We start from the raw sequence: 14,648 nt of genomic DNA, 5'->3' as shown, positions 1-14,648 counted from the left end.
TTTAGTATACTGTGGGCATATAGCTAAGACCTCGAATAAATGTTCACCCATAAATGAAAAATGATGGCTAGTATTTATTAAGTGTTTAATATGTGTCAAGGGCTGTGGTAAACACTTTAATCACATTATCTCATTTATTATTCTCAGTGACACAATAAACTAGGTGTTTGCATTCTCTGTTCCACACATGAAGAAACCTACATGAAGAAATTTCTTCTTGAAGGTTGTCTAGTTAGGAAGTGGTGGGGGCTGAAGCTGGCATGAATACTGGAGGCTGCACGCAGGCCCCCTCTGCCATGTGCTAAATGAGAGCAACTCTATTAGCTTATTCTGAATAAGGACACATATGTAAGGAATGCTTTTGTTAGTTGAATCCGGTTCACTAAACCCTTTATTAGTCAGCATTTTTCCACAATTAACTTCCAAGGACAAAAGAGACAAAATTCAAAATCACTAGAGAACAAAATTTTTAAACTCTACTCTAGGCCTAGCGCACATTCAACCCAGACTCCCACACTTCTACAACTACATGATATTATTCAGTAATATCAGCATGTAATGGAGCACTAATTGTGTGCCAGATATTTGTGCTAAGGGACTCCTATGTCTGTGTTTCCTTTAACACAGCAAGCCTTTGAAGCAGACTTTATTCCCTCCATTTTACAGGTGAGCAAATCGAGCCATGGAGTGGCTCATTTGCCATCTAATAGATGGTAGTGACGAAACCTAAACCCACAGAGCCTGAGGCCTTAACCAATACATCATATTGCCTCCCGATTATTAATGCATGATAAAATGATGACTCTGAAGGATATTATTCAATGAATAATAATAACAGCTATCATCCATTGAGTGCTTCCTGTGTGCCAGGACATGTTTTAAGCACATTACAGCTATTATCTCATTTGATCTTTACATCAACCCCATAAATTTTTTCAGACTAGGAAACGGAGGCACTTCAGAGGTTAGACGTGGTGATGGAGCCAGGACTGGGACCAAGTGCCTAACTCCAGAGGGCATCTTTTTCACTGCTGCACATGCAACCTTTTCTGTTTCTTTTTCTTAGGACTGGATACAGAAGAATACAGGTCTAACGAATTTCAGAAAGTTCTTCTCTAATAAAGTTAATCAACCAATAAAAGCTAAATCAAAAAGGAAGTTCTGGTTGATTAATTTAATGACTATTCAAATGATCAAAACCATCCTCTTTCTGAGCTTTCTTGTTAATTGGGTGTCCATTGGCTTCAGGCTGTTCTATTCAGGGAGACTTCCAATTCCAACCATGGAATTTTTTTTTCCATCCTCTGTGGTAAGAAAGGCAGCAAAACATTCAGGGATGCCCCTAGAAAACATTTACCCTTTGAAACATTATGCTTTTATCAAGCATCTCTGCTACAACTCTGAAGATTTTCTCTTGAATCATATCTAATAGAAACCAAAACTGTGCATAATTTGACTGAGTAAGATGTCTTCCATTTCAAATATATTTCCTGAAGATTGAAACATTTATTTTAAAAGCATTTTCCAGCTCTTGGTGTGACAGAAATCCTAAGTCATCATCGATTTTACTCTTTATAGGATAAAACATCCCCAAAGCTTGCAATTAATGAACTGTTAAATTCAGACATATGGATGTGATATGGTTTTCATATGGGACAAATAGGAGTTATTAAACTTCAACGTGATGGCATTTTACCATATCTTCTTAGTGGGAGGCATTCAGGAAGTGCCCTTCAAGTGAATGAATTCATTTTCCTAATTAATTTTTGTTCTTTAAATGCCTTTAGCTCAATAAATGCTAAGGTTATCCTAATTTTCCTTTCTTCAAGTTCTTGCATTTATTTTCTTCTTTAATGTGATACCTTATTCTAGGGCTTGAATTCTTTTTAAGTGTATGCTATGCTTGTGTTTAGCCTATAAACTACCAATTTCTTCCTTTTGTCGATTGTAACATTTTCAACCCACTCCAAATTCTTCCATTCATTGTTTTTCTCTGCCTAACACCATGAATTGTTAGTTCCACATGGCTCCTCCTCCCTTCTATATTAATATCCATGTCCTTTTTCTCTAGAACATCTTCCTACTTCTCATATGCCCAATTGGCATTCTCTTTTCAGAGAGAACACAACTAAAATATTACTCTACCAGGAAGCCATCCGTTTTACGAGTAGTGTGGTTTGGATATTCAAATCCTTCTGGGCTTAACTCTCACCCAAAGCTCCTGTTATAACTGCTGTACTCAAAGAAACCAACTTATTAAGTCAACAACAATAACAAAAGCTTTGATGTATTTTATTTTCAAGAAAGATTTATCATAAGATATCCACACCCTCCAGCCAAAGACCACCAGGATACTGCTGTAATTGAACAAATTTAGGTTAGTTGACTCATAGCAATGAAGAAAAACCCACATCATTCAGGACCATGGAGCATTTTAGGAAGAAAGTATTAAAATGGACTTATACTTTTACAAGTGTTAGATGATTTGGAAGACGGTTCAAAAGAAGATGGTTGTTTATTGCCAAGAAGAGAGAGTAATTCTATGACTGGTTATCTCAGTAATTCTTTAAGGAGAGAAGACCAGAGCAAGACTGTGATGGGTAAACAAACAGCAACACTCCCACTACTCTTGATAGGAGGATATTGGGTCCATTTTTATGTTTTGGACAATGTTCGTGTATTCTTTGTGCTCAGTTATGATTTTGGAGGGGTCTTGTTTTGTCTCAATTCACCCCATCATAGAATGGCCTTAACTGATGCTGTGGTTAATAGGGCAACACTCGCCCAACCGTGAATGTCAGACCAACTCCTGGCAACACTAAGACGTACTTGACAGCACCCAGCTATCAGGGGCTGTTTTTTTTTCCCCTCAAAAAATAATGTATATTTATTTTCTAAAACTTGAAAGGCATGGAAAGCACTGAGAAGAAGATGAAGAGCTCCCTGGTAGTGTTTGTTTAGCAGGGCGAGGGGGAGAGAAAGCAAGCAAGCCATCATGTGTATGTTGGCTCTGCAGTGGTGCTTCTGCTGCTGATGGACCGGAGGCCCTGCAAAAGAAAAGCTGAGAAGAGAGCTCTAGGTATCTCCCCTCAGAAACAAAATAAAATAAAATAAAAAGCCAACTCAGCTAGGGCAGTAAAGATATCAATAACCAGGCTGCATTCAGAAGCTGGCTTTCCAAGCCCAGTGATTTGGAACGTTCACCATGGCAAACATCCTGCAGTTGCCAGCACTGTGCTTTTCCACTCAATATAGTATTGACTGTGTGCCAAGCACATGTATTTGTTATTTATTTATTTTAGAGATAGGGTCTTGCTCTGTCACCCAGGCTGGAGTGCAGTGGTGCCAACATAGCTCACTGCAGTCTCTGCAGTCTGTCTCAAACTCCTGGGCTCAGAGGATCCTCCCGCCTCAGCCTCCCGAGTAGCTGAGACTACAGGCAGGCACCACTGTGCCCAGCAGCACATGTATTTAATTATCTAAAACTCATAACAATCCTATGAGGTAGGTCCCATTGTGATCCTATTTTACTGATGAGGAAACTGAGACATGGAAAGGTTTAAAAACAAAAAAAAAAACTGCCCAAAGTCACAAATCTAGGAAGTAGGAGATATGGGATTCTGGGAATGTGCTGGGGAATGTGCTACTAACTACAATATCAAATAGTGTTACTTACCTAGTTTTGCCCACTTTGAGTATGAAAAGCTTGACTGTAATAGTAAGTTTTAGAACACCCCATTCCACATCTGTATTGCTCTCCTTCACTTTCTCTCTCTTTATATATGTGTACATATTTATGTACACACACACACATGCATATAGGTATATGTATGTGCATGCAGTAAGTGTGGATATCTCTGTGTGTGTATGTATATGTATATACGCACACAAACATACACATATACATACACTAGATTTAAAAAATTTTATACTATGTAGAACTACAAAATAAATTGTCAAAAATAACTGAATGAAAACTCTGGAATGAAACTGTATCCCTTTTTCTACACATTAAGATATACATAAAATTTATAACCACTCCGAAAATCATGCAGTGAGAATCTGTTACTAAGTTTCCTTTTTTCATATTAGAGACCTAGTAAAATCCTGTAACCTCCTGCTAAGTACAAAGGGCTGAGTGTCTGTTCAGGGTCATACGGATTTCCTGTCTTCCTTGCAATATCTGCACTTTTCCCCTTCCACTCTCTGCTTTTTATTCTGCCTCATTCTGTACTGGGATGGGGACATTTCAAGAGAAGTCGCTTCTAGCTTAAGGACAACGTGAAGCTAGACCCTCCCTCATTGCACAACAGCATCAAAGGTTTCCAGGTAAAACCATCACCTATGCCCCTGGCAATAGCAGTTTGGAGGGTTCCTGTTGAGTGACTTCTACCCTCTGTCTTTGCAGGCTATGTAAGAACCAAGAGGTAAAGGCCTTGGTCATTCTTTATGAACTGAGCAACCTTTTGGGGCTTGATAATCACCTGTTTATTTTAGATAAGAGTTAATTAGAGTAATGAAAAAGAAAAGTAATGAAACATGAAAAACATAATACACAAATACACACTGATCACCACCTCAAGACTACACACCACGGGGATTATAAAATATCTAAAAAAATTTATCATTTCTTAGGTAGAAGGAGTGCCTTGCAAACCCATTTTTGCCCTGTCAAATAACAACTTATAACAAGTTCCTTCATTTCATAACCCATCCCCTATTAGACATTCATAATGCTGAACCAGCCAAATTAATGAATTATATGCAAATTTCCCAATTAGGCATCATTGACATGTATCAGGATCTCTGCCAATGTGAATTGACAGAGCAGAAACTGGGAGAAAAATTCAGACTCATTGGGTAACATTCAGCAAATCTCAGTAAAAGGAGGCAAGTTATATCTATTTCACAAAATGCTGTACTGAATATAGGGTTGTTAACAATTATTTTAAGGTCATAATAACTATGTTAATAATAACAAATGTCACCATTTATTATTAAAGTTGTAGTTTTTATTTTCATTAATCCATAAATTACATAAATAATAAATTGTATAAAATATATAATTATATAAAATAATAAGTTCCATAAAATAAATTACATAAATAAAATGTAACTAATATAAGTTAGTCTATTTATATAATTATATTTATTATTAAAACAATTATAAATATTATTGCAATAACAATTATTACAAAAAGAATGTGTTAAAATATCTTTAAAAGTGGATGTGGATTGTGGCCAGTTTGGTTTTACAAACATTTATTGAGCACCAACTATATGCCAAAATAATTAGAATACAAAAATGAAAAAGACAAGTGTCTGACCTAGACAGTGAGGAACTTCTAAACTGGCTGAAAGACAAGCCCACTGATGAAAGATGTCAGCTGAGTGAGTAGTAAGTACTACGCTATGTGTTGGAATACAGAGGAAAGGCTTCTAGGCTGGTGAAGTGGGGATGAGGAGTTTCATTTTTTCATATTAGAGGAACTACTAATATGTAGGGACTACTAATTGAGTCAGTTACATATTAGAGGAAGGTATTAGAGACGAGATGATGCTCAAGTGGTAAGACTGTGCTTGGGACCATGCTAGGAAGGAATCAGCAATTAAAGAGAAGAAACAATGGATAAATGGCCCCACATAAGGCCAAACAAGTGAATGATAACTCAAAATGCTGATTCATTACCCAGATTTTTTTTTCCAGCTGCTTAGCTGGTCCAGCTGATGGCGATTTTATCTTTTCATTCATCATTTATTCATTGAGTTGACATTAGAATGTCACATAGCCAAAACACTCAATGAAAACTCAAAATACTCATTTCCACCTGTGCTCAGGGGTGATGTCTACAAACACAGTTATTGCTAGTGTAGCTAACCAAAGCAGAAATAACTCCTAAGGGATAGGAGAAAGCTTTCTTTGGAGCAAATCATGAGAAAAGGGTTTTTGTTCCAACATCTATTTCTTGTGTATCTGATATAGACGAGGCTCTCGTGTCCTTCTTAACATGTTCAAGTGGAAAGGACACCCACCAGTATGTCTTCCCAAAGCAAATGTAGAGAATTCTAATTCTACTGACTGAAATGAACTAGAAACCTACAGATGCTGCTTATTAAAGCAATATATCAAAGAAAAACTCAGCGGCGACTACTAATTGAGTCAATTACAATTAGTTCCAATTAGATTTGATCCTTGTTAAAACTATTTTCTTTGGAATCATCGGTTTTGGAGAGATTGGGTTTGGGATTAAAATGACAACTGTAAAAATTAAAATGACAACTGTATTAGATTTATAGGAGAACAACACTGCTTTGAAAACAAAAGTCTCTTTAGGCCTACTCATGTCACCAGAGAATTGTCCTACTGCAATATTAGGTGTAATCACAATGTAGACGTTTACACAGGAAGAGTAGGAATTTGGAGAAATGCTATTACAGGTGGGCTGGAGCTGGTCCTCAGAGAAGAGACTTCCTACTTTAGAAGGTATCTTTGTTTGTTGGATGACAACTTGAGGCTCAAATGGAACTATAATCAGTTCTAAGTATTGCCCACTTAGGACTGAAGTCAGTTTTGTTTGGTAATAAGATTTTTTTTTTAATTTTAACTATTTAAATATTTGTTCTGGCAGACCTGCACCAGTATGACCAGAAGAAAAATCCACCTGATCTTTATTTTTTCATGTGTCTCAATAACAAATAGCAGAACTTACTGAATCATTGTTAAATATTGTATGCTAGCAAATTTCCATGTGAGATTTCCTTATTATTGCACAATGCCTTCATTTGCTTTCATTTAGAAAGAGGTCTCCCCAACAAGATCCCTTCAGACTTTTCAGTGCACACACACACAAATCTATTATTTCTATTAATTTCCCTCCTTGAATTTTTCTCTCAGTTTCTCCTCTGTATAACTCTGATTCTTGAGTTGTCTTTTCTTTCATGAAACTTTGCCAAAGGAAATATTAGTCATCCAATAATGTCCCAGGTGTGCTACTTCTTATATTATTCCAATAGAGTTTGAAAATATATACTAATGTAATGCAGAGAAATCACAATCAAAGCTAGGTGTTCTTCTTTTAGAACATTAAACAAAATGTATATTTTGGACAATAGCTTAACCTATTCTATGAGCAAGCTAATCTCTGCTGAGGGAAAAAGTCATAATTATAAATATTAGAAACACAACTAACTCCCCTTTTTTACAAGTTTTTGTGTCTTTATTCATGCAATCCAGACTGCCATTAGCATCCTCCTCTGCCTATCAGAACCTTTTGAAGCGTTTCCTGCTGCCTCAGAAAGAATCAGCTGCATTTTCACACAACGCTGCATACATCCCTACTTAGCAAGAACACAATTTCTCTTTATATGTTAGTTAACTGCTTACATATATAGCCAGTTAGGAACTTGAATAGAGCTGTTCCAAAGCAAGCTGTGAGGATTAAGGATTTTGGTTGGAAAATGAGACAGACACAAAGAACAGATCAGGACTAGGGCACCAGGAAGTAATATAATGTATTTCACGTCGTCGTTCAATGGGGCAATACATCACCGTCTGAGTTGGTGGGCCGCTGGTGTCCTTTGGGAGAACACCAGGGTCTTGGTTTTGGGTGTGTTATTTGAATTGGAACAGGGCTCTCAAAGTAAGGGTGGAACAATAGGGAATAAGATGCTATTAGAAAAAGCTAAAGAGAAAGTTGGGGCTTTCTTCAAGTGAGAAGATGCTCAAGAAACAGTTCTAACCTCAGTATGGAAACCAAAAGTGAAAACACTAGAAACCATGAAGGAAAACACTGCAGAGATTAGAACACAGGCTCTCCATGGTTGTCTGGCCTACGGGGCAGAGCAGCAAGCATGATCCCAAATCCTAATTCTTGTTTGGTAGAAGCCCAGTTCTTTGAATTAGCTATTTAAGTGGTTATCCATCTGGATGGATGGAAAGATAGTTACACACACACATAACCTTAGAAAATAAATAAATAAATGACCGTGTGAAACAGCTGAAGTTGTTAGCAGCAGTTTTCTATGTTGTGGGATTACAGAATAATTTTTTTCACCACTATCTTTTCCATCTTTCCCAAGTTTTTAATAGAAATGTATCCTAATTTTATAATCAGAAAAAAGGTTATTAAATAAGCATGTGTGTGTATATACATGTGTATACTATTTCTTTCTCTTTTGACTAAACCAACAATTCTCAGTTAGGGACAATTTTGCCCCCAGACAGCATTTGACAATGGCTAGAAAAATACTTGGTTGTCACAATTGTGGGGTGTGCTACTGGCTTATAGTGGGTAGAGGCCAGGAATGATGCTAAACATCCTACACCATACATGACAATATCTCCTACAACAATTATCCAGCCCAAAGGGTCAAAAGTGCCAAGGTTGAGAAGCCCTGGATTAAACAAACAAAAGTTTTATAAAGTTCTTATCTCTCCCTGAAATTAATTCCATTGATATTACACACAGTTATTTTAGATTAATTTATTTTTAAAATAAAATTAATAAATGAATTTCTAGCATTTTAATAAAGATATTTTGCATGAATTACCAAGGGTTCAAAGTAAATAATTAAACTGTTTTCATAATACCATAGTATATTTTCTAATTAAATGACATTAGAAGTAATACCCTCAAAAAAAAAATCAATTTTACATATCCTCTTCTTAACTTATGTCCCTGCTTCTTTATTTCCAAAGAAGTATTGATGGCTTTTTTACAAGTGACAGTATTTTTTTCCATATATCCCTATTTTTAAGGCAGTTCCCTTAGAAACTGTTATCTCTGTCTCAGAACTACCTAAGTGAAAATGACTTTCTGGACTGACAAATGTTGAAAAAGATTGTGTTTCTTGTTTACCTTTATGCTTATTTATTGGTGTGCAAAATTTTTACATGTAACAAATCGTAAGTAAATATATATTGGATTGAATTGAACTGAATAGTGTATACCTCTTCTGGACAGTGTATAAAGGTGTAAAAATGCATAATAAATTTTAGAGTAAGTAATTAAAAGATACATTTTTGGACCCACCTAGAATCAAGAATTAGAGTTGATTTAATTCAATAAGAGGTTAATGGGCGTCTTTGGGGCATCTATCGTTTTGCCAGATTTCTGCAGAATGTAAAAGCATAAAATGCATTCCCTAGCGTTGAAGAATTTGTAATCTAACCAAGAGATAGAACACATCCTAAGAAAACCATTTCACTCCAAAGCACAACAGCACTTGGATGAGGGCCAAAATGAGTAATTAGTGCAATGAGAGTTTAAGGAACAAAAAATATCTATATGTCTGGAATCAACAGAGTTGGTTTCATGACAAAGATGAGAATTGTACTGATCAATGAATATGCCCAGCAATGAGAGTAAGGTATCCTAAGGCAGAGAAAATAACATGAACAAAGCTAAGAAGATAAGACACTGTGGGCATGTTCATGGGGAAGGGAAAAATCCTGGCTGAGGCACGTGATAAATTTGAAATACTAGAAGGTGGCCAGATTATGAGAGTTAGATGAGTGAACATTCATAGGAAAACTCTGTAAAATCTCTAAACCTATGAATGGGATAAAACATTCCATCTCCAAACAAAGTTTAGAAATTGTGGTTTCAGTCTCTATCACATTTAAAATGATTACTCAATCTAATATGGTTTAATATTATCTTCCTACACTGACAGACCTTTGTACTACATAAAGCAAAAATCTAGCCTACATAATGTACCTAATGTTCTACAAAAATGACCATTAGCAAAGGCAAGTTAAATTTAGCTATAGCCCCATGTAGCCTTTCCCCCTTTGTGACTACAAAGATAGTAAGAGTCCTCATTTCTGAACAGAGGTGCTCTAATTAAAGAATGTTTTAATTGCCTTAACCATTATCCTAATAATATATTTTTGTCAAGGGAATAAGAGAGCAAGTACTGTATTCTGTCTGGCCAAGGAGTCTTTCAGAAGGTAGGAATGAACAATCAATGTTGTTTGTAAAGAATCATCAGACTTAATTGAATACACCTTTGTTGAACTCATGATAAAATCCAAGAATAGATCATTGCCTCAAAAAAAAAAAAACCTTGCCTTTTACCTATATGCAGTTGCAAAACCATTTCTACTTCTTAGAATAAAATTATTTTTCCTGACTAGAGACCAAGAACAGAGACCTTTGGAGAATAAATAGGCTTTATAGTTGAGATAAAAAGAATTCCAATGCCTAGTTCCCTTTAGTAACAATTAATAATTAATAACAACTTCCAAATGATTGACTAATGTATCTTTAAAATCAAAAATTGGCATCTTCAGGGATTGGGGGGTTGGGGTGGATAAACTCACAACTAATGGATGCAGTGAGCATTTTAGGGGGGACAAGGCACACCTCAGATCATGGTTTGGGTGTGGCGAAGTCATAACATGTTACCAAAATGTTTGCACCCCCATAATATCCTGAAATAAATAAAAAAAAATTGGCATCATACACATTTAAATCTGTAAATACTACAGTCAAATTAACTATGAACCAATAATCCTCAGATTCCCCATAAAAGAGGTTTTGGTAACTTGTTAACTCACCTACAAAACGTTGTTGGTTAGGAATAAACCCAGCTGCATAAAACAGCTTTACTTACAGTGGCTTAGCCAAATGGAGACTTGTTGTTCTTAAATAAGAATTCCGAAGGAAACCTGACAACGGCTCTTTTGGTGGCTCCATGACACTGTTTAGGACAAACTGCCTTCTGATTTTCTACTAAATATCCTTAGATAACTCCCAGTTACATTGCATTGTCCAGAACTATGTTACACGAACCACCTTCCAGTTGAAAAGTTAGCTGGGCAATAAAGTTTTTAATTACGGACTTTGCAGACTCACATAAATGTAAGGGAGATGGAGAAAAATTATGTAGGTCAATTGGCAAAATCTATCAGCAGCACAAATTCAGAGTGAGTGTAGTAAGACTCCAGCTATTATAATATCTTTGTTAAAGCACTACTAAGTAAATTGGGTCTGTTAACAACTTAACTGCAATATCTAAGTGCCATACAAAAGTCCATATTCCAGGTTTTCATGAACTGGGTCATTTTGTGCCTTTAAGCTACATCGTTGTCTAATGGATTTCTTGGAGAGCAGCCCGAGCACAGCTCATATCCGTCCACAGGACAGTTTCCTTTGTAGTGTCGCCCTGCCCACAAGGACAAGAGTGATCTATGAAGATTTCTACTCACTCAGAAAGTGACCAATTGATATGCTGTGGATGGTAATTGAGAGGTTCAATTCAGGAAAAGTGAAAAAAAAAAAAAAAGAAATTGAAGATATAATACCTTTGCTTTCCCAGCTGCTTTCTTCTTCTGCTAATGAGAAAGTGGTAGTATTTTAAGAGCTAACAAATTCCTGAAAGCAACAGCTCAGTAGCTAGCTAACAGAGTCTGGCACATTGTGAGTATTCAAGTAATGTTTGTTGAATAAACCTTTGCCTATTTATTTTTATCAAAAGGTACACAAAAACTGGTTAAAAAGAAGCATTCTTCATCCCCTTTAATGAAGCAGTCAAAAGCATTTAGTCAGCATCCACTCCTTGTGAGTGAAAGCTCTATGAGGAGCCCCAAAGAAATGCTTGCTAGAATCTCTCACCCTGAAAGGTCTTGCCCTATCTTTTATGTGACCTGGCAGATTTTTCTGACTCCCATCCAAACTTATAATTAATCAAGTTTATGGAAATTGGTTTCTAAGCCATTTGGCCACCAAGCAAATTATCAACATTATAAAATCAATTTAAGACCATTTTTAAGTGTTTAACATCAATTTATAATTTACTAAATCAGCATATAAATCAGTTTGTGATGGAGGTTAAGGACTATCAGTCAATGAATCAGTGGACCAAGCACTTGAATTGGTGTTGAGGGGCATTTAAAGGCCCACGAATCACAGCTCCTGCCCTTGACAACTTATGATCCATTTGGGAAGACAATATGTGTGCAGGGGAAAAAAATCAAGTAATAAAGTAACATCATATTTGCAACTTGTCAGATTAATAGAACAGAAAATAAATGTTTTATTTTGCCCAGAATACCAATAAATTTGGGCTTTGCTAAAGTGAAACAGGAACCAAATATATCCTGTGTGCAACTCAAATTTTGAGACCCTGATAGGAGGATCATAGCACTTTGGAGGTTAAAGTATAAAGTTTCGTTTAACATAGTCTACAAGGAACTCACTTGAACCATAGGAGGAAATAAAAACAATTACTCTTTTTCTTCTTCTTTTTTTAACATTAGGTCATGGAACTAAAGGAGTATTTGAGCTTCTGTCTGGATGGCGGAGAACCAAAGAGAATTTACCCTTCAAAGACAGGATAGCAGATGCCTATTCTGATGTGATGGTCACCTACACCATGACCAGCTCCCTGTACTTTATCACCTTTGGCATGGGTGCCAGCCCATTCACAAACATAGAGGCTGTGAAGGTCTTCTGTCAAAACATGTGTGTCTCAATTCTGTTGAACTACTTCTACATTTTCTCCTTCTTTGGCTCCTGTCTCGTCTTTGCTGGCCAACTAGAGCAAAACCGCTACCACAGCATCTTCTGCTGCAAGATCCCTTCTGCAGAGTACCTGGATCGCAAGCCCGTGTGGTTCCAGGCAGTGATGAGCGACGGGCATCAACAGACATCCCATCACGAGACCAACCCCTATCAGCACCACTTCATTCAGCACTTCCTCCGAGAACATTACAATGAGTGGATTACCAATATCTACGTGAAGCCATTTGTTGTCATCCTGTATCTCATTTATGCCTCCTTCTCCTTCATGGGATGCTTACAGATCAGTGACAGAGCCAACATCATCAACCTACTAGCCAGTGATTCCCCAAGCGTCTCCTTCGCCATGGTTCAACAAAAATATTTCAGCAACTACAGCCCTGTGATAGGATTCTACGTCTACGAGCCCCTGGAGTACTGGAACAGCAGCGTCCAGGAAGACCTACGAAGGCTGTGTAGTGGATTCACTGCAGTGTCCTGGGTGGAGCAGTACTACCAGTTCCTGAAAGTCAGCAACGTCAGTGCCAATAACAAGAGTGACTTCATCAGTGTCCTACAGAGCTCATTTTTAAAAAAGCCAGAATTCCAGCACTTTCGAAACGATATCATCTTCTCCAAGGCGGGAGATGAAAACAACATCATTGCTTCTCGCTTGTATCTAGTGGCCAGGACTAGCAGAGACAAGCAGAAGGAAGTCATAGAAGTGTTAGAAAAGTTGAGGCCCCTATCCCTCTCAAAGAGCATCCGATTCATCGTGTTCAACCCCTCCTTTGTTTTCATGGACCATTACAGCTTGTCTGTCACAGTGCCTGTTCTGATTGCAGGCTTTGGTGTTCTCCTGGTGTTAATCCTGACTTTTTTCCTAGTGATCCACCCTCTGGGAAACTTCTGGCTAATTCTTAGCGTCACCTCAATTGAGCTGGGCGTTCTGGGCTTAATGACATTATGGAACGTCGACATGGATTGCATTTCTATCTTGTGCCTTATCTACACCTTGAATTTCGCCATTGACCACTGTGCACCACTGCTTTACACATTTGTATTAGCAACTGAGCACACCCGAACACAGTGTATAAAAAGCTCCCTGCAAGAGCATGGGACAGCCATTTTGCAAAATGTTACTTCTTTTCTTATCGGGTTGGTCCCCCTTCTATTTGTGCCTTCGAACCTGACCTTCACACTGTTCAAATGCTTGCTGCTCACTGGGGGTTGCACACTTCTGCACTGTTTTGTTATTTTACCTGTGTTCCTAACCTTCTTCCCCCCTTCCAAAAAGCACCACAAGAAAAAGAAAAGGGCCAAACGAAAGGAGAGAGAGGAAATCGAATGCATAGAAATTCAAGAGAACCCTGATCACGTCACTACAGTCTGAGGGGTGCAGACTAATGGATTATTTTTCTTTTCCAGTATCGCACAATGATGCAGGGCGAGGAAAGCTCAGACCTCAGCTGCTTGGGCTGGCCAGGGGTAACAAGGCAAGTCAGATCAAGAGTGCATTATTCATGACACATCAAGGTGTCTGCTTCTTGGGGGGAAGAGGGAATAAGTAAAGGGGAGAAAGTTCTTTGCGACCTTGTTCTCTACTAAAGATAATTTTCTGGATGTGATCTTAGAGCTCTTCCAAGGAATGGACAAATCAATGAAGTGTTCAGATAGAAGGCCAAAAGAACCAACTGCTTATAAAAAGAAAATGCTTAGGAGAGATGGAAAAGAGAGAAAAGGTGTCCTCCAAGTAGGAGGAAAGACATAGGAAATGTCAAAATTGCCATGTCACTTTTCATGTTTGTTTTTTGAACAGGTTGGTCAAAGGAAACCTATGCACATGGGAAGTATATATTTAATCCTGTCTAAACCAAAGGACTTCCCAATTCATTTTATGTGTACATATATATGTATATATGTCATATATACATATACTTAGACTTGTCTTTATTGTACATTGATGTTTATGTGGAGAGAGGTGTCCATTTGCAGATCGGCTAGCCTTTCTCTAGAAAGCCAAATCAACCCTAGCCGAATATATAGTCTCATTACTAGCCATTCAAAATCAACTCAAGTGTCTCAGCAGTAAGCGTATTACTCAACTGTGGGATAAGCAAAATAAACAGAGATGTGAGTCCATTA

The 14,648-nt window shown here is 37.4% G+C and overlaps 1 protein-coding gene across 3 annotated transcripts in view; it reads left to right on the top strand.

The window, feature by feature from the left end:
• Positions 1-14,171, top strand: part of PTCHD4 (patched domain containing 4) — a 227,059-nt gene extending 212,888 nt beyond the window's left edge. For 2 of the 3 annotated variants that reach the window (XM_045542141.1, XM_045542139.1), the window contains one exon: positions 12,263-13,975. In XM_045542141.1, coding sequence (XP_045398097.1) covers positions 12,263-13,896 — 1,634 coding nt within the window. In that variant the 3' untranslated portion in view covers positions 13,897-13,975. Of the gene's footprint in view, positions 1-12,262 lie in introns of all 3 variants that reach the window. The other variant, XM_045542140.1, reaches the window with a different exon arrangement.
• Positions 14,172-14,648: the final 477 nt, after the last annotated feature.

The sequence above is a fragment of the Lemur catta genome, chromosome 2 (genome assembly GCF_020740605.2).
Source record: "Lemur catta isolate mLemCat1 chromosome 2, mLemCat1.pri, whole genome shotgun sequence".
Lineage (NCBI taxonomy): Eukaryota > Metazoa > Chordata > Mammalia > Primates > Lemuridae > Lemur > Lemur catta.
Note: the sequence above shows the minus strand (reverse complement) of the source record. Positions and strands in the feature narration are given on the sequence as shown.